Genomic DNA, 20834 nt, shown 5'->3' on the forward strand with positions numbered 1-20834 from the left:
TAAAGAGTCTCCAAAGCTTAGATTATCGTTCATTTAATAGATAGAGACTAAAGTCCCAAAATTTCACAAGTGTCGTAATCAACAAAATCGAATATTGTACACACGATAGAATAGCCAAGGTGGAGAAGGATATTTTGATCTTTCCTGTGTAGTCTGTAATACAAAAATGGAAAAAAGACCCTGAAGAAACAAGCGATCAAATTGAATTTGGAAGAGTAGCATTTTTATCACTCTGTTTTGGTCGCCGGCCTTTGTCCGGACCACCGATGATGCCCCATGTCTCGAATTGCCTTTGCCGAGCTCTTGCCCTCTCTTTCTCTTCTTCAGATTTCGTTGAGTAACAGTGAGGACAAGAAACTCCATACTCCCACTGAGGAGATTCCATGTCGGCATCACTCACCGGTTGCTTGCACCCATAACAAAGCTTGAACGTGCCCTGTTCCAGACCGTGCTCAACCGAGACACGCTTGTCAAATACAAAGCATTCTCCCTCCCATAAGCTCTCTGTTTTTGGAACTTCCTCCAGATATTTCAGAATTCCACCCTCCAAATGATAAACCTTAAAAAAGATTCAGATAAGATAATGCCTCAGATTAATAGTATATCGGCCAGAGAAGTCCATGAGAATGCAGTTCGTGTGGCATGGAAAAACGGTTTGATTGAACATTTTCCAGATTTAAATGCATACATTGATCTTATAAAGTGTGGCGATCATAAAGGTGTCATGTCCAAATTTTATTAAAAAAACAAACCATGTTATATAGAAATCAACAAGCATCACCTCTTTAAAGCCTTTGCTGAGGAGATAACTTGAAGCTTTCTCACAACGGATTCCTCCCGTGCAATACATGGCAACTCGTGGAGGCGAGTTCTCTTCAGGGTTTACTGTTTTTCCTTCAACTTCTTCAATTGAATGCTCGCAATCTGATTTAGGAAGTTGGAATTTATCCTCTACCCAAAATGGAAAGTCTCTAAATGCTGGAGTACAGGGATCAACTGCTCTTTTAAACTTTCCAATCCTTGTTTCGTAGTGATTGCGCACATCAATAACCACCTACATTAACATTTAATTATTTAGCATGGTTCCCTTATGCCCTTCAACGAGACAAAGTCCAAAATCTCTGTATGCTCAGCCAGACACGATGACAATATATATGCTCATTTAACCAACCAAATGCCGTTCCAATCGTGGGAATACACTTAAAAGTTTAATAAATAATCAATAATCAAAATAAGTGCAGAAACACGAATCCGACAGAAGCCAATGGCAACCAAACAGCGTAATTAAAATTAAGACAAGTANTTAACCAACCAAATGCCGTTCCAATCGTGGGAATACACTTAAAGTTTAATAAATAATCAATAATCAAAATAAGTGCAGAAACACGAATCCGACAGAAGCCAATGGCAACCAAACAGCGTAATTAAAATTAAGACAAGTTACTAACAGTATCTGGGTCACTAATCAGTGCATTCCAGTCCCTTGGTTTCACATATTGTCCAACCCTTTCAACAGGTGATACATCAGGCATTCCAAGAGTAACAATCTACGAAAACAGAAGCAGCATGGGGACAAAAGCATCAATAAAGGAATAAAACTCAAAGAGTAAAAAAATCAATCCGTGCCTTGNAAAAGCATCAATAAAGGAATAAAACTCAAAGAGCAAAAAAATCAATCCGTGCCTTATATTCTACCCAAGAATTACTATATCGATATCAATATCGAAGTTTCAATTCTATGGATATATCAATATCAATAAAATATAGATATCAACATATATTGCCATAAATCAAATAATTAATAATTAAGTTCTTTTCACTCTCTAAATCAGTTATAGATCTAATTAGCAGCATCTACATTTATATTGGTGACTAGATGATATTTTTTTCTATATTTCATGGGTATTGATACAAGATAACGGAGATATCCATCAAACTTTGATATTGATGTTGAACCCTCCAATCTATGGATATATTGATGTATCGACAACATTTTAATCATTGTTTCAACCTACATTCCAATTCCCACATTCTTATGAAAATATAGAAAATAAATTAAAATTTGATTACCTCTTTCTTTAATTTGACCCTGACATGGTCCCAACGGAAGGGTGCATCTTCCCCTGCTGCAAGAGGGGAACTGCTCGAATGTCCATGATGAATGGCTTCTTCTTCAGGACTAACAGGTGTTTCCACCTTCCTTAGTCCTTTTAGGCGTTCATCACTTTCAATGAATCCAAGAACCCTTTGTACAGATTCTCGAGATCCACAAATGCTCCCATTAATTCCTTCAGGTGCAAGAATGATACCTCCTGAAACACGCTGAAGAATATTAGCTTAGTAACATAATCCAAACAGAGCAGCAAAAGGGGTATAAATTTATAATAACAAATGAAGTCTAGAAACTGGAAAAGAAAACAGAAATTGTTTCCATATTGATTTAGTCAGTAGCTAATTTGTATTCCCTTCACTATTTGTATGGAGGAAAAAAAAAGTAAAAAAAAAAAAAGAAGAAGAAGAAGAAGAAACTTAAGGTCATATTTCAACTTAACGAAATGATAAAGAGTTCTTTATGTTTTCAAATCACTTCCAGTTCTTACTAGCGTACTTATTAAATATATCCAGCTAGTACCTATATGTTCTTGCTAAAGAATGACGATTAAATCAATTTAAAATCTTTCTTCATCTATTGCAGCTAAGAAATAGTTGATTGTTTACAATCAATTAAAGTTTGGGGCAACCACTGCAGAACATAGCCATTGTCAAAGGGTATCTATAGCCTCAGTCTTTTCCTGCTTTGAAGGGTGGTTCTCTTCTATTTTATTTCAAAAGGGAGCTCTTTCCTTACCAGTAAAGAGTGGAAGATTTAAGTTCCCTTCTATCATTAATTTCGAACCTAAGTCCATGTCTGGGGTTTACATGATCACAGTTGGTCTCTTCATTCTTCCAGAGTACTTTTGTGCAAGCTTTATTTCATTAAGCTTTTCACTTTTGCTACTTGAGCTTTTCTCTTTCCTTTCTCATCTTCTTTCATTAATGTACAGAATCATAAATTCACCCTAATTCCAAATCTGTCACTTCACAAAACTAACATTTCCCCTCCAAGATCACAAATCACTTACGAAAACCCCAATATCATTTCCTGACCCCAAACTCAACCAAACCATATACAATTCCAACCAAGAAACAAACCAAATCAGAACAAAAACAAACTTCAATCAAAACACAAGACAAGACAAAACAAGTACCAGTTCCTGGCAGAGCTTCTTCAATGGCGACCGAAATTCCGCATGGTCAGGAAAATCAGCGAACTTGTAGAAGGACACAACAACGAGAGACACTGAATCCACCTCCTGCACTTCACATGCAGTAGGAATGGGAACGGCGGGTGATGGCCCAGAGAAGCATTTGGAATGAGTCATGCTCCGAGTGGGCTTCTGATGGAAAGAAGAGAGAAGCGAAGGTAGAGTAGGGGACGGTTTCAGAACAGGGAAGGAGGGATTGAAGGTAATGAGATTAGGGTTTGAAGAAAAGGAGGAAGAAGAAGAAGAAGAAGAGAGCAATGGCGATACCATTCCCAGGGCTACCGATGGAGGAGGAGCTCTATATCTGAGCATGGAGGCTATGGCACAACGAGCCGTTTGCCGCCTTCGCCCTCTATTTTAACATTGGGCTTTTAAATTGGAAACAAAAGCCCAAATTACTTCGGCCCGTAAACCAAGCCCAATAAAGTGACAAACCCATTCCGAATAGCCCAATTTAGAGTCCACAATATTTTTTTTTAATCAAATTTACCTTTTTCTTTTTTCTAAATCTTTAAAAATTTCCACGTCATTTTATTTCTAATTATTTTCAAATTTATTAATTTTATCTGGATTAATATTTTCCCCCAAATTTTCAATATAATTTTAAAATTTTACATATTTATCCTGATTTTCAATTTTTTTTAGACCGTCCTAATAACATAAATAATAACATTTTAACCGGTTATAATTTCATATGGGACGAAAAAATAATCTAAAAAATTCAATTCGTCTTCTATCTGCGAAATTAGGGTTAGCTCGAATTACAGGGTGATACAGTTAGCTCTTCACTATTCTCTGCAATTGCTCCTTGCGCTGATGGAGCTTATCTTCGTTCATCATAATCTAGCCTTTTGAGACTCATCTATCATGTCATCATTCAATACCAATGTAGGTCTCGTCTCGACAATTCGTAATTATAAGAATAAACTAGCAAACTTTTAATTGTCATCACATCACATCATCCATAACATGCATCAGTGGAATGCTACGACGACCCATCTTGATGATCTATGGTTAAGGACAAGCTAACGAACCTTTTAAAGATCAAATCTCGATCAATCTAATTCTAATTCAATCTCCTAAGTCCATATCAGCTTGTGATGTCCAATTACGATTAGATTAATCCTAATTCATCCTCAAAATACATCAACGACTTGTGACTCGTCTTTTCGATAGATCGTTTGATCAAGTAAACCTAATCTGATTAAAATAGGTCAAATAGAAAGCGGAGATCCAAAAATCTTATTAAATGACAATTTTCATCAAATCCCAAATCGAAAAAGTTCAAATCTAAAGCCAACAAACGTAAAACTTAAAGCTTTAAATTCAAAGCTAACAAAGTCCAACTCCAAAGAGTCAAACGTGCACACTACTTAAAAGCTCTACAAATAGAGAAACTTTAAAATTTAGAGAGCACGGGAAGACTTTGAATATCATAAAACTCTTTATGGAACTAAAGAAGTTTCAGACACCAATTAAAGTTGAAGATTCAATTTCGAGACAAAACACAAGGACATATATGAAGCGGTCGAGACAATTTCCCATGAAACATCAAAGAATAAAGAAGGAAAAAAAAAACATTTATACATTTTCTTTTCTAAAATTATCAGATCTAACTTGTAGGACCTATAAAATCAAACGACTGTCAACAATTGTATGATATTGTCTACGTCGAGTACAAACTTTTATGGTTTTGTTTTTGTTTCTCCAAAAGGCCTCAAACCTATGGAAGAAGTATTCCTCACTTATAAACTCATGATCTTCCACTAAATTAACCAACGTGGGACTTACTCTCAATAATCCTCAACAAAATTAGCATTCACAGTAAAGATCAATATCATACGCCACAAAAGGGAAAGATAATCATGTTTCCTAATTGATGCCACTAGCTGAAATCGACAAAATGGTTGGGCACACAATTTTTTAATGCTTGAATGGTTGATGATCATCGAGGAAGATTGGGCAGCCATTTGCGACTTTGGTCGCACCACCACAGCCACTCACCTTGGTGATATTAAGCGTTTTGGAGCCTTAAAAAAAAGCTATACAGGATTCACCATCTTGTCAGCCATGTGTCGTCAAGCTTCCCAACGTCACTAGTATTACGTAATTACATGTTTATACCACACTAAAAGCTGCCCGCCTCCCATATCATATCATGCTTCCTTGCTCGTCTATTTCAACCTATGATTCTTTATAACATTTAAAATATTAATGCAACTTTTAAAAGTATTTTTTTATATTTATTTTAGCTTCTATACTTTTAAAACGCTCATTTTAACATTAGTAGTTTTTTAAAATGACCATTTTGACCATATTTACAAATTTTTAACATAAATTTGAAAATATAAGAACAAAAAGAAACCAAAATAAATATTTTAAAAGTACCCGATCAAAATTAACCAAAATTGAAACTACACGAACCAAAATAGTCAAAGGGTTTGAACTTATCCTCAATTCGATTCTACAGGTTTGAAGTAGCTTTATCTTGTTATCGAGATTGTACTTATTCAAATTTTTTTTCCTACTCATATGTATAAAAAGACAGGCTAACTCCTATTATTTATCTCGGACGCATTATGACTAGTTTTGCTATATAACTACGATTAAATAATCATTTTCATTTTATTTTTGTGATTTAAAAAGTATAGTTTTTATTTTATGATTTTATTTAATATTTTAAAATATCTCAAAATTCACGCTTCATAAATTTAACGGCGGTCCTACAAAAAAAAAAAGTAGTATTCGAAAGAAACATGACCTATACAAGAACTTTTAATATTCGATAAATCCAATATATTTTGGAATATTTATTTAAATTATAGAAAATCAAATTGAATTTAAGTATTAAAAAAAATTAATTTATATATTATACTTTTATTTCATAATATAAAAAAAAAAAAAAGATATTTTTTTTATAACATTAATTAATTTTGGATATTCAGCTCTAAGCATGTTATTAAATGAGATGGAGACATTAATTGGGGTAAAACGCTTTTTAATAATATAATATAATATAATATAATTAAAATTAATTAGTGATAGTACAGTTATACTGACAGATATTATATTATATTTTTTTCTTTCTAAAAACAAAATAAATAAATCGAGTGGGACAACGTTGTGTCAAGTCAGACGCTTTGGCCAATCTAAACGCAAGGGTTTATTTAGTATTAAAATAAAATAAAATAAAATAATACTTTTTAAAAAATAATATATATTTTTCCTTTTTAGTTTTTTGTTATTAAATTATTTGGCAGCCTCTTTGACTGTAACGTTTTCTTTTGTATTTTTTTTATTTTTTTACCATGCATATTATTACCGTGTGTTATAAACGTCAAATTTTTTTAATTTTTACGACAATTTTAAAGTATGATAGAGTCAGATTAGATCGTGAATTTATTTTTCAGGCGGCCAAAAAAACTCAAACTCAAGAATTAAATTGAATTTTTACGGTTTGAATTAAATAGTTTAGGTTATTCGGGTCATTTGATCGTATGAACACAAATAGTTAAAATTCGGTGCGGTGCGCTTGCAAATATTAAGGGTAAACGTAATGTTAAAAAGCTTAAAGACTTTATCTATACCGACACATTTAAAAAAATTATAAAATAAAGTAATAATTTAATTAAAAAAACAAAATAAGAGTCATAAGTCCGAAAACTATATTTCCATGTATTCAACTTCGCCCCGAAATAAAATAATAAAATTATAAAAATGAAAAACAGCTGTAAGCCGGTAATTGCTTTGGAAAATATTAATGGCAGCCTCTTCCACTACCAAGCATCAAGTGACGTCACATATTCTACGTCATCGAGTTACGTCATCACTCCCTCGCCTTTCTCCTCAAGTTACTTCCACACACCTTCCCCCCTTCCCTACATTACTTATTCTCCTTTTTCTTTTTTCTTATTTTCTTTAAATAATTAATAAATTAAAATTATTAATTTAACCTAAGTTTAATTATTTAATAAAATTTTAAAAGTTTTAATTTTATTTTATATAATACCTCTTTCTCCTCTTCATTTTTTCCATTTATAAGCATAATTTGTTGAACTTTTAATTTTTTATTTTAAAATTTATCTAATTTTGTATTTAGTAAGTTATTAATTTTTTTAAAAAATATATAGTAAATTGAAAAGGAAAATTGATAAATTAGCTCAACAAAATGAATTATTTAGAAATTTAAAAAATTGGATAAATCTAGATTACCTTTTATCCACTTATAATTTAATAATTTAATAATTTATTTATTTATTTATTGTGTGGGTATATATATATATATATATATATATATATATATATATATATATATATATATATAATATCAGTCACTCTTTCAAAATCTCATCGCCATTTTTCTTGGTATCATTTACATCAAAAAGTCCGAGAGAACCAAATCGTGAGGGAAGTAAAAATGGAGGCCACCGGTTATCGTCACCAGAGATTGACGGCGGAGGCACGGAGGAGGATTATAGAGATTCTTCGTCGCGGCCGACAATCTGCAGCTCAGCTTCAGATTGATCTCCAGTCAGCGGCGGCGGCGTCGGCGGGGCTCAACTGGCTAGCTCTTGCCGACGAGATCGAGAGTTCCTTCGCTGAAGTGATCTCCCTTGTCGTCTCCTCCGAGTCCGCCAGCTGTCCGGATCATTCACTATGCTCCGATCTGGATTCCGGCTACTCACGGCGGAGCCCGGCGGTTAAGGATCTAGGACGTGGCAACAAAAGAAGGTTCGTTTCAACTAAATTTTGTGCCTTGAAATGGAAAGAGATTACTTTTTGTATGTAAAATTTAGTGGGATCTAATGGGTTGATCGGAAAACTGCAGGAAACTGGCCAACACGAGGACTGTGACGGCGGCGACGGCGGAAGACGGCCGTGCTTGGAGGAAGTACGGTCAAAAGGCTATCCAGAACAAAACCTATCCAAAGTATATATCTCTTTTTCTTTTTCCGTACACCAACTTTCCTCTTTTCAATTATCTCGAGGTTAAAAAATTTGGTTATTTTATCTCTTTCCCAAAGTAAAAAGTAAAATTAATAGTTTTAACCTTTTTCTTTTACCGATTCAAAAATTAACAGTTTTGAATGAATCAACAACAGGAGCTATTACAGGTGCACTCACAAGTTCGACCAAAGCTGTCCGGCCGTAAAGCACGTGCAGAGAATCGAGGACAATTCAAAAATAATGTACGAGATCACCTACATCTCCGACCACACGTGTGCCCCTGCTTCTCCGACCGCCGACACCTCTTCTAATTCTTACAACCTCATATGCTTCTCCGATTCCCACAACGGTCAATTTACTGAGGGTACCGACGACGATGCAACAAAGGTCGGAGAGACGACGATGGCGAGCGGTGTGATGAATGAGATAGATCTCTGGGCGGAGTTCAATGATTTTGAAACTCAATATGGATTGTTCGGAGACAATGAAGATCCTTACTTTTTTGTTGACAGTTTCTTAAAATAATTTTTGTTTATTGTATACAATATAGGATTGAAATAACATCCTAGAGATGATGGATATTGATGGATATTGATGTAGATCATACCTTAATTTATGTGTACTAATCATTTTCTTTTGATATATTCTCGTCCCACTTTCATAATTCTTAGGCCTCTTGTTGGATACACTATTTTTATACGTATCGACCCTGTTCTAAATATTTAAATACACGATTCAATATAAATAACATGTAAGATCTTACCCAATTAACGAATTCCAACAATTCTAAACTTCTGTTAGTTAAGACGTTTTTAGTTTAATCCCAACCGACTTTCCGTATAATCTAGGCTTAAAAGATCGACTCTTGAATGGAACTATAAAGTAGTGAAGAAAACCCATTGAGATAACATAGCAGTAGACCTAAAATGCGTTGAACCAAGCTACAGTGTACTAAACCGAACCGAAGATGCACTGAGTCAGTATGGAATGTTGTGAACCGGACTGAACCGATTGGGAATTGGACCATGCAAAATGGGCTTGAACCAGTTAGATCTGATTAGCCCTCTTCTTTAGGTGCGAATCGACGATGACTAGTGATGGGCGGAGGTAATTTGGTAATTTTGGTTAGATTTAAAAATTGAAATATTAAATTTGTTAATGATTTTGAAATTCCGAAACTAAAAAAAGGGTAAAGTGTAAAGGTAATGGAAATATGGGTAAATTATGGACCTAATTGAAACCTTTTTAGAGTAAAATAGACAAATATGCGAATGTTCGGGGACCAAAAGTTGTAAATTGAATAAAGATTGAAAAATAATTGTACTAATTCTTCTTGTCGTCTTCCTCCCACTTGTGTTGGTGATTGCCGCCACATAAAGCGCCGAAAATAGAGTCCAAATTATTTCCTACCGCCGGTATTGCCCATTTACCGGTCGGCGACGTCTTGGCCGTACTGTACTGCGGTGGATAGCCGCTTCTGCCGCCGGAGCTGATCCACTTGCTGAACCGACGAACTCCGTCGAAATCCACCCGGCAGAGGAGGAATAGACTGCCACGTGCACACGTGTGGTTCTTGTGGTATGTGACTTCAAACGTGTGGGGACCATCCTCCTGATTGTAGTGGGTCGGGTCGTATTATCCAATTTAAACACAAGCTCTCGTTATTTTATTTTTATTTTTTATTTAATGATCTGATACCACCTCTTTTTATTACGTAGAACTCCACAATTCTTATACAGAAATGATGTATGTAATTACATTTATATACCTGAGTTAAGAAATTCGGGTGAGGATTGACTTATAATTAATATATATATATATATTATTCTTCAAATAGATGACGTGATTAAAAGAAACTTGAATTGAATGCAAGTAACATGTGCATGAGGAAGAAGACGAGTGACGGTTTAACTAACTGAGACTGATTGATTAAGTTGGATCAATTTGGCTATTTGGTCGTTCAACTTTCCTTTTTATTTTTTATTTTTTTAATTTTATTTTGTACCTTTTTTTGAACTAGTTTCAATTTTATTAATATTTAATCATGGCTTATTGAAGTTAATTTAATCATAATTGATCCGATTTTAGGGCCTAACGATGAGATTTTGAGATACTTGGGGAATGAGTATGAAAATAAAACCAACTCAATTATTAATTTAAATATTTTTTATGAAATAGAAAATATTATTAAAATTTAAATCAATTAAATTATAAATTTAGTTTTTAAGTTTTTTTTTTTAAAACTTATAAACTAGACACGTAATTGATAATTAATGGAATTATCATTATACTTTAAATAAAAATAGATAAAAGAAAATTAAAAAAAGAATTAAAAAAAAAGTCAAATTGGACGAAATTTGTAATTTGGGGAAGATTGGAATAAGGTTTAGAATAATCGTGAATGTGTTAATATTTGAGCAGAGAAAGAGAACTATTTTCTATGGTTGTTCGTCCGAAGAACGAGACGAGTATCACAGAACAATGAGGAGGGAGCTTTTCGATTTGATTGCTTTCTCCAATGGCTACATTCGGATCATCTTTGGGCTTGCCTTTCTGAGCTCTTCTTCAATTTCTCAACTGGCTGCTTCCATTCATCAATACCAAAACGAATCCTTCATCCATCGTTCCAATTCCTTCTTCTTCCATGGCGGTAGTGAAGGTCTTTATGCTTCTAATTTCCACCCTCCTTCCTCCAATTTCACCGATTATGCAGACAAATCACTCCATGGAATGACCTTCATCAGGTAAATTAATCGAACCTTGTATATCTCGAGTCATTCTTTTTTGTTTCCCGATTTTCGATACTGTTCTTTCATTTGATCAAGTTCGCTCTATTACGGTTGGTTTATTTCCTCAAAATGTTATTTGATGATTGGTTGAAATCGATCGTTTTAAGTTTCCAGTTCATGTGTGTTTCTGCATGTGAGGGAGGTGTACCAAAGAATTTAGATTAGTTATTGTTTGTGGGTAATGTAGGTTTGAATCGATTACATTTAGACGAACCAAAGAATCTGCTCAACAAAAGAATGAGATGCAGCAAAAAACTGGGTTAATTGAAGCTATTATTGTGGAAGTCAAAGACAGGAAAAAAATTGGAGGGGCATTTCTGAATTCTGATCTCATATGCTGCACCCAGAAGCTTGCTAATAATGGATCTTGCAAGTTAGGAGAGGTTATTATTAAGCAGGATTCATATGACCCTAATGGACCAAGGAGAATTCAAACTTTCTTTGAAGGGATTAGTGAAGAAGCTAATATGGAGCCTATTACAATTGAACTCAATAAAACTGGAATGTATTATCTGTATTTTATGTTTTGTGATCCACAACTCCAAGGTACATTGATCAGTGGAAGAACAGTTTGGAGAAACCCAGATGGTTATTTACCAGGAAAGATGGCTCCAATGGTAACATTCTTTGGCTTTATGTCTTTGTCTCACCTTATTCTTGGTCTTGTCTGGTTTCTCTGGTTTGTAAGATATTGGAAGGATGTAATGCAATTGCACTACCATATCACTTGTGTGATAGGTTTAGGAATGTGTGAAATGGCCCTTTGGTATTTTGAGTATTCAAATTTTAATTCCTCTGGAAGTCGACCGATGGGAATAACCCTTTTGGCAGTTACGTTCAGTGCTATTAAGAAGACTGTTTCTAGGCTGCTTCTTTTAGTTGTTTCAATGGAATATGGGGTCGTGAGACCGATCCTCGGCGGTATAACCACGAGAGTTATCCTTCTGGGTGTTGCATACTTCTTGGCTTCTGAAGCACTTGAGGTTGTTGAGCATTTGGGAAATGTTAATGACTTATCTGGAAAAACAAGGTTCTTTCTGGTGTTGCCAGTTGCTGTATTGGATGCTTGCTTTATCCTTTGGATCTTTTCCTCTCTATCAAAAACCCTGGAGAAGCTTCAGGTAAATTTACTTTGTTTGAGCCTTTTTTCTGCTGGGAGGATAATCTTATTCAGTTCTCTGTTCTGTATGTATGCTTTATAGGTTAGAAAAAGCTTGGCCAAACTCGAGCTTTATCGGAAGTTTACCAACTGCCTTGCCGTTTCGGTGTTGCTCTCTATAGCTTGGATTGGATATGAGGTGACTTCGTTTTTCTCTACTGCTAGGACAAATTGTAAAGATAAGTCCAATGGTTAGAATTACTGATTCTTGTTTCTGTAGTTTTATTTCAATGCAACCGACCCGTTAAGCGAGCTGTGGCGTAGAGCTTGGATTATTCCAGCCTTCTGGATTTTGCATTCTTTTGTTCTCTTGGTGATTATATGTGTTCTTTGGGCTCCTTCTCATAATCCAGTAACCAGGTAATCATCAATCCCCTGCCTCCTTTTGGGAATTTACTTGAATCTACTTCTAGATCAACACGGTTTTGCCAACCGGATCTTGGTTCAAAAGGGTCTTATCAAGAATTTTTTCTTCTAGTTCAAAAGGATCTTGATCAACATGTTTAGTTATATTAATTTTTTGCTTCACTACCTTTTTATGCACTTGGATAGCTTTCACTATCTTCTATCTCCTTTATCTTTCTTTATACATGTGAGATCCCACGTCAGTTGGAGAGGGGAACGAAACATTCCTTATAAGAATGTTGAAACCTCTCTCTAGTAGACGCATTTTAAAACTTTAAGGGAAAGCCCGGAAGGGAAAGCCCAAAGAAGACAATATCTGTTAGCGGTGGGCTTGGGCTTGGACTGTTACAATACATTCTCTCCGGCACAGAACTACCTACTCACTCCCATAAACTACAGCTGAATTACTTGTTCTTGATTGCTTTAAAAGAGACGTAAAAACCAGACATTTAACAAACATTCTTTTTTTAAGAAACCCAAGTGTTTATCAAATGAAATTAGCTAGTGTCTAACTGGGCTTCCTAGATTCGCATACTCGGAGGACACTGGGGATGACGTCGACGAGGACGTCGTGGCTCTCACTGGAGCCGGAATTAAGATAGCTCCAGATTTATCCAACAAGCTTGAAAGGAAGGAAAGAAAGGCACCATCTACTACTGCAGATCTGCCTGTGTTTGGACATGGAGGAGATCTTGAGGAAGATAAAAGATTGTGATGCTCTCTCTCTTTGTACATTTTGTTTCATTTCTCTTACTAAGCTGCTTAAAATGGGAGCTGAATGTCTCAGTTTCTGTTCTTCAAAGTTGTACAATTACATCCACCATGGAGGGTAGTGATGAAGAAAATGAAGGTTTATAACTCTCACATCAACTAACTTCCATTGGTGACTTGAGCAAAGCCTTGAAAATATTATACATTTTGTAGCTTCAAAGCTTTGATAGAATGGAAATGGAAGATGAAAGAAGCTGGTTGATTTGAAAGTTGATGATCTTTTTCGGTTACTGTTTGTGAAATGTAAACAAATATTGTAATTTCTTGCTCTCATACTCTACAATGATATACAAATATAGACTTTTAAGTTTGAGCTCTTGTAATCATGTATATTTGGTTAATCCAACCACAATTCGATTGAGATATTCGATTATCTCAAAAGTGGATAGTTTGACCTTTATTCACGAGTAGCTCAGCTCCACTATTTGGTGTCACTTTTCATTGGTTGGAGTGTGATAGTCCAAGTTCATCGTTAACATATATTATCCCCCTTTGGACTTTCCCTTAAGGTTTTTATACACACCCTTAAGGTTTTTATACACAAGTTCATCGTTAGCCTATATTGTCCTCTTTGGACTTTCCCTTAAGGTTTTAAAAACATGTTTGCTAAACGTGTTTGCTAGGGAGAGGTTTCTATGCCCTTATAAATAATGTTTCATTTTTCTCCTCAACCGATGTGGGAAACGTGTTTGCTAGGGAGAGGTTTCTATGCCCTTATAAATAATGTTTCATTTTCCTCTTCAACCGACGTGGGATTGAGGAGAACAGAACATTCTTTATAAGGATGCCACATTGGTTGAGGAGAACAACAAAACATTTTTTATAAGCGTGTGGAAAGGAAAAGTCCGAAGAAAACAATATCTGATAGCGGTGGGCTTGGACCGTTACATGCACCATCAGAAACTTGACAAATCCCGTTAGAGGGTGGGCTTGGACCGTTACATGCACCATAAAAAAATTGGCAAATCCAGTTAGAGGGTCAATTGACTACTAAGTTACTGGAGTTATTGACCAAACATAATTAGATATGATACCTCATAAGATATGAGTTTTTTATCATTATTATTTTAAAAAATGTAACCGAAACCCTAATACGACAAAGAGGGAATATTCAAACTTTCCATCCATAACAAAGACTACTTATTTCTCGAGCATTCATATATGTCCAAATTGACAACAACTAACTTAGTTTATCGATAAAAAAAAANAAAAGCCAGCTCATCATCCCAACAATAATATAAAAAATATATTTAATATTTTTTAATATACTATAATAAAGACAAATTATGAAATTTGACAAAAAAAAAAAAAACATAAACTAATAAATCATATATTCTCTCTCTAGGATAGGGATGAGAGAGAGGCGAAGGGTTCCAAGAAAAAGAAGGTCAAATTCATTAGGGGTTTTGCATTAAATTGGAGGGAATCAAGGGGGTAAAGTGGGCCCCACCCCTCTGTGCTTTAATGGAAGGTAAGAAATATACTTTTAAATAAATAAATAAATAAATAAAATAATAATAATAAAGTTTTTTCATAAATCACCATCAGTTTTCAGTATTTGCAGATGCACCCCTCTCTCTCTCCTCTTTTAATTCATCCAACTAACCTTCAATTTCATTACCTACTTTCTCTCTCTAAAATTTATTTTTCTGATTTTTGAATTAAATCAATCCCATTTTTCTTTAGACTAGTACAATAATATTTATTAAAAAAAAAATCATTTAAATTAATATCATTGTCGGTTTTTTTTTAATTAAAAAAAGTGTTTTTTTTTTATTTTCTCATAAATTTTTAAAATAGTCTCGAGTAATTTTAAATATCAATTAAATTCGATGGATGCACGAAAATCCGCTCAAATTTAATTGAAAATTTTATAATTTTTATCTTTAATTTATGAAAATCTTGTTTATACACTTACATTTCATTATATTTTAAAATGAAATTTTAATAAATGGTCTAAAATAATGGTTAGAATTTAAATTTGATATTTGAGTTTAATTAAGAGAAAGTTTGAAGATAATCCACGTCAGCATCCAACTAGGATGAGTAGATCTAAGCCACGTGCCACACGGCTTATTTAATTGTCTTCACCTACCTACGTGGTCTCTCTCATTTCCTCATTAAAAAACCCCAAATTCCTCCTCCTTGTAAACAAACAGACAGACGTACTAAAAGCTCTGTTTTCACTTTAAAAATCCACCGGCGGCGGCGACGGTGGATTTCCCGACGACCTTCACCATCTCTTCGGTGGACTTCTCGTCTTCTTCTTCCTGGAACTGTTTCGGAGAAGTCTATTCTCTGTGTTCGTTCACGTATTCTTTTTTTGTCTGCGTAATCTTCGCCCTGCAACTCACTTTAACGGTGCTCTGCCTTTTCTCTTCAACAATCTGTGTAAACTCCGGCCGTTTTTTTGTTTGAATGTGCTACTTTTCTGGCTCTTGCTGCTCCGTAGGATTTCGGATTCTCTTCCATTTCTAGACGTTCTTAAGAGCCTTTTCGTTTCCTACCTCTAGCTTCTTATTCTAGGAGATTTTTGTTTTTTTGTATGTGTAGAGGGAACTAGCTTAGTTTCCATAATTTTGTTCTTAGTCTGATTCATTTTGAGTCATTTATACGAGAAATTTGTCCGAGGTCTCTTTGATTGTGGTTTTGAGTTCAGTAGCACTGTAACTGTGTCTTCTTGCTATGGCTATGTTGTGTTGGTTTTGTCTTCGAAGTTAGCGGACAATGCGAGGTTTGTTGAAGATGAAACGGCTTATTGAGCTCTTCGTCTTGTTCGTTTTGGCTCCACTCTGTGCTAGATGCATAAACCTACCTTTAAACGACGACGTTTTGGGCCTGATAGTGTTTAAAGCCGATGTTCAAGATCCGAAGCTGAAGCTCGCGACGTGGAACGAAGATGACGATAATCCCTGCAACTGGACTGGCGTCAAGTGCAGTCCCGGATCCAATCGGGTCGTCGAACTCAACCTCGATGGATTCTCTCTCTCGGGTCGACTCGGCCGCGGACTTTTCCAGTTGGAGTTTCTACAGAGATTGTCGCTCGCGAAGAACAATCTTAGTGGAAATATAAACCCCAATTTCTCTCGGGTCGGCAATCTTCAGGTGATTGATTTGAGTGGGAATAATTTCTCCGGTACTGTTCCGGATGAAGTTTTTAGTCAATGTGGGTCTCTGAGAGTCATCTCTTTGGCTAACAACAAATTTTCTGGGAAAATTCCTGATAGTTTGAGCTTGTGTGGGAGTCTTATTGCAGTTAACTTGTCGTCGAATCATTTTTCGGGTTCTTTGCCTTCTGGGATTTGGTCTTTTAGTGGGCTTCGATCTTTGGACTTGTCTGATAATGCTCTGGTGGGTGAAATTCCTAATGGAATTGAGAATTTGTATAATCTGCGGACTCTTAACTTGAGTAGGAATCGATTTTCTGGACAGATTCCTGATGGTATTGGGAACTGTTTGCTTCTGAGATCCATTGATCTTAGTGGGAATTCATTCTCTGGGAATCTTCCTCAGACAATGCAGAGACTTGTTTTGTGTGGTAATCTTATCTTAAGCAGGAATTTGTTGGAAGGAGATGTTCCAGAGTGGATAGGAGGAATGAAAAGCCTTGAAACTCTGGACTTTTCCGTGAACAATTTTACTGGCCGTATTCCTTCTACAATGGAAAATCTGCAATATCTAAAAGTATTGAATCTCTCTTCAAATGGCTTTACTGATAGCTTTCCGGAGTCTGTGATGAAATGCCAAAGCCTTTTGGCAATAGATTTCAGTCATAATTTGATCACGGGTAATCTTCCGGCAACTGGAAGTTTAGCCAAGCTGCAGTTTCTAAACCTGTCCGGGAATTCTTTTGTTGGTCCTATTCCAGAAACTATTGGAGATCTGAAATCTTTGAGCATTCTTGATTTGAGCTCGAATCGTCTGAACGAAACCATTCCTGATGCAATTGGAGGAGCTGTGTCCCTAATTGAGCTGAAGCTGGATGGGAATTTTCTAGGGGGTGAAATTCCCTCTTCAATTGGTCACTGTTCTTCCCTTACAAATCTGTAAGCTTCCTTTTCTTCTTTACTTGTCTACTTTTTGATTGGTTGAATGTCCATTTGTATTTTCTTGCATTTACAAACTGTTTTCAGCTAAAACTAGTTTCTTGTAACTGTCGATATTCAAGCTTACTTGTATGATTTAGAAACGGTGAGATCTCACCTCGGTTGGGAGGAGAATGAAGCATTCTTTATAAGGGTGTGGAAACCTCTCCCTAGCAGACATGTTTTAAAAACCTTGAGGGGAAACCCGAAAAGGAAAACCTAAAGAGGACAATATTTGCTAGTGGTGGGCTTGGGCAGTAAATGGTATCAAAGCCAGACACTAGGCGATATGCCAACGAGGAGGCTGGGCTCCGAAGGGGGGTGGACATGAGGTGGTGTGCCAGCAAGAACGTTGGAACCCGAAGGGGGTGGATTGGGGGGTCCCACCAGTGAGGACCCTGGGCCCTGAAGGGGATAGATTGTGAGATTCTACGTTCGTTAGGGAGGAGGACGAAGCATTGTGTGGAAACCTCTCCCTAGCACACACGTTTTAAAAACCTCTCTTAGCATTTGTTTGGATATATCTACTTGTTTGAGAAGCATTGAAACTATTATCTCTTTCTTGGATTGGGTTGTAGTCAGTCTTATGACTTTAGTTAGTCTCTTTCATGTTGTTTCTAGTACTTGAAAGGCTGGTTAGAATCTGGAGATTGCTTAGCGTTTAATATGATCTAAATTATGTCTGATAGATTTATCTTTGTCAAACTTGGCAGGTTCATGTCACACAATAACTTAACTGGCCCGATACCAGCAGCATTAGCCAAACTCTCTTATCTACAAAATGTCGACTTATCTTTCAACAACCTCAATGGAACCCTTCCAAAGCAGTTGTCTAATCTTCCAAACCTTCATATGTTCAATATTTCTCATAACGACTTCAACAGTGAGCTGCCTACTGGTGGATTCTTTAACACCATCTCCCCTTCATCCGTTGCTGGCAATCCATCCCTTTGTGGCTCTGTTGTTAACAAGTCTTGCCCTTCCGTCCTTCCAAAACCTATTGTTCTTAATCCCAACTCCACTTCAGATTCCATTTCCAGCTCTCTGCCTCCAAGTAATAATCACAGAAGAAATAGAAATATCCTCAGCATTTCTGTGCTGATTGCCATTGGTGCCGCTGCTTTCATCATCATTGGTGTAATATCGATCACCATTCTCAACTTTCGAGTTCGATCACCCACGTCTTCTTCATCTGCAGCTGCACTTGCATTATCTATTGGGGACGATTTCAGTCATTCCTCCAGTCCTGACGCAAATTCTGGAAAGCTTGTGGTGTTATCAGGAGAGCTTGACTTTAGCACAGGTGCACATGCCCTGCTGAACAAGGATTGTGAACTTGGGCGTGGTGGATTTGGAGCAGTTTATCATACTGTTCTGCGGGATGGACACTCGGTTGCAATCAAGAAGCTTACGGTATCTAGCCTTGTTAAGTCGCAAGAGGATTTTGAGAGGGAAGTTAGGAAGTTTGGGATTGTCAGGCACCAAAATCTAGTGGCACTTGAAGGTTATTATTGGACTCCCTCGCTACAGCTCCTTATATACGAATTCGTCTCTGGAGGTAGCTTGTATAGGTTGCTCCACGAAGCATCAGACGACTATGTCCTGCCATGGAACGAGAGATTCGACATAATTCTTGGGACAGCGAAAGGTTTGGCTCACTTGCATCTATCAAACACAATCCACTATAACATAAAATCCAGCAACATTCTTATTGATTGTAATGGTCAACCGAAGGTTGGAGATTATGGTCTAGCTAGATTGCTGCCAATGCTAGACCGTTATGTTTTAAGTAGCAAGATCCAAAGCGCACTCGGTTACATGGCACCAGAGTTTGCTTGCAGGACAGTAAAGATAACCGAAAAATGCGATGTTTATGGCTTTGGAATATTGATTCTAGAGGTGGTTACAGGGAAGAGACCTGTCGAGTACATGGAAGACGACGTTGCAGTCCTCTGCGACATGGTCAGAGTAGCAGTGGAAGAAGGAAAAGCCGAAGAATGCATCGACAGCAAGCTGAGGGGGAATTTCCCTGTCGAAGAGGCCGTTCCCGTGTTAAAATTAGGCTTGATATGCACCTCCCATGTGCCATCAAACCGGCCGGACATGAGAGAAATGGTCAAAATATTGGAGATGATCAAATGCCCATCTGAATTACAAGAGGAGTTGGGATAAACTCAGTCAAGAACACAGCTGCAGATTAACCCGAGACACGCTCGGGCTGTATGGTGACCAGGAATTCAGTGTGCTTATCTGATGATGCCAATGGAACTCAAAACTGTTATATCAAATGAAGCCAGCCTTGATTTTGGCTTACTGTACTTTTTTAGTTTATTTTTTAAAATTAAAAGTCACTGGATTCACTTCCACCAAGCTGCTTCCTATTTAGTTCTATTTCTTCCATTCTCTCTGGGCCTAACTATGATCTGCAGTCTTGTGTGATAAAAGCAGAGGCGGCAACTTCAGCAGATTCTCTTAATTTTAAACTCTCTCTGTCTCTCTGAGGTAACTTTTTTCTTTTTGTTTGAAAGCTGTTGCTGTTCTTGCTGTTCTTGCTGTTCTTGGCAGGTTTCTGTTGGGTAAAGGACAGGGTTTTGACTTGTCCCCATTTGTCAAAATTGTGGGTTTGCAGCCAAGGAACAGAAACAAAAGTAGAAAGGAGAAGTTCCTGAGAGTACAGAGAAAAGATTCTCAAACAAAGACAATGAATCCAAACTGGTGAGTGAATNAAAAAAAAAAAAAAAAAAAAAAAAAAAAAAAAAAAAAAAAAAATCATTTCTTGAGGGTTGAATTAAGCTTATAATATAACATATTTGTTGCCATTTTCTTGGGTAAATTCAAAAGTTTAGAATATTAGGTAGCCATTAGACATTTGAATATAATTAATTCAATTATCAACCACATGACCTTTGTGGAATTTTTTGATTGAGAGTCGTTTACATATTATTTCTCATTTACATGTCCGTGATACTTGAGACTGCATAATGAGAAGTCTTTGTCATTTTGTCCTAGTTTTCGTCTTTCATTGTTAGTATCAGCCTAGTAAAATAATTTCACCGTTGGTGTTTTTTTTTAATCTCTGGACTTCCATTCAAAGCTTATAACACTTCTCCATCCGACCATGTAATGGTGCGTGAAAAAGGAGAGATGGTCATCTGTGTTAGGACTCTTGAAAGACCTATAGTTATGTCCGAGAGTTCATATCATTTTATCAATATTGTCCCTTTTTTTTTTATGTGGGAGCTTGCAAGAGACAGAACTTGATCTCAAATTCTAAACTTATGAAACTATACACTCATAGCAATAAAAGTAGGTAATTTGAAATCAAATACTAAATAAATTGCAGTTAGTGCATAGGAATTCGTTTTTTGTTTTA

The 20834-nt window shown here is 36.1% G+C and overlaps 4 protein-coding genes across 5 annotated transcripts; 3 read left to right on the forward strand and 1 right to left on the reverse strand.

Annotated features, from left to right (window-relative positions):
• Positions 1–4: 4 nt before the first annotated feature.
• Positions 5–3622, reverse strand: LOC111777885 (rhodanese-like domain-containing protein 7). Of its 2 annotated transcripts, XM_023657619.1 has the most exons (5): positions 3249–3622; positions 2071–2322; positions 1449–1547; positions 782–1054; positions 5–559 (listed from the first exon to the last, which is right to left on the reverse strand). In XM_023657619.1, exons 1-5 carry the CDS (start codon positions 3615–3617, stop codon positions 197–199), a joined length of 1356 nt encoding a protein of 451 aa, XP_023513387.1. In that variant the 5' UTR covers positions 3618–3622; the 3' UTR covers positions 5–196. The 2 variants fall into 2 exon arrangements, with proteins under 2 accessions (XP_023513387.1, XP_023513395.1); XM_023657627.1 differs by lacking the exon at positions 1449–1547 and having other exon boundaries at positions 6–559.
• A 4018-nt stretch (positions 3623–7640) lies between these two features.
• LOC111804684 (probable WRKY transcription factor 70) lies at positions 7641–8909 on the forward strand. The gene is made up of 3 exons (XM_023689440.1): positions 7641–8036; positions 8134–8235; positions 8408–8909. The coding sequence occupies exons 1-3, from the start codon at positions 7723–7725 to the stop codon at positions 8775–8777; spliced, it is 786 nt and encodes a 261-aa protein (XP_023545208.1). The 5' UTR covers positions 7641–7722; the 3' UTR covers positions 8778–8909.
• Positions 8910–10624: 1715 nt separating this feature from the next.
• LOC111778469 (transmembrane protein 87A-like) lies at positions 10625–13689 on the forward strand. Its single transcript, XM_023658319.1, has 5 exons — positions 10625–10996; positions 11229–12162; positions 12244–12339; positions 12421–12560; positions 13131–13689. The coding sequence occupies exons 1-5, from the start codon at positions 10734–10736 to the stop codon at positions 13318–13320; spliced, it is 1623 nt and encodes a 540-aa protein (XP_023514087.1). The 5' UTR covers positions 10625–10733; the 3' UTR covers positions 13321–13689.
• Positions 13690–15504: 1815 nt separating this feature from the next.
• Positions 15505–19939, forward strand: LOC111808691 (probable LRR receptor-like serine/threonine-protein kinase IRK). The gene is made up of 2 exons (XM_023694833.1): positions 15505–17422; positions 18175–19939. Exons 1-2 carry the CDS (start codon positions 16104–16106, stop codon positions 19631–19633), a joined length of 2778 nt encoding a protein of 925 aa, XP_023550601.1. The 5' UTR covers positions 15505–16103; the 3' UTR covers positions 19634–19939.
• The last annotated feature ends 895 nt before the right edge of the window (positions 19940–20834 follow it).

The sequence above is a fragment of the Cucurbita pepo genome, chromosome LG01, assembly GCF_002806865.2.
Source record: "Cucurbita pepo subsp. pepo cultivar mu-cu-16 chromosome LG01, ASM280686v2, whole genome shotgun sequence".
Classification (NCBI taxonomy): Eukaryota; Viridiplantae; Streptophyta; class Magnoliopsida; order Cucurbitales; family Cucurbitaceae; genus Cucurbita; species Cucurbita pepo.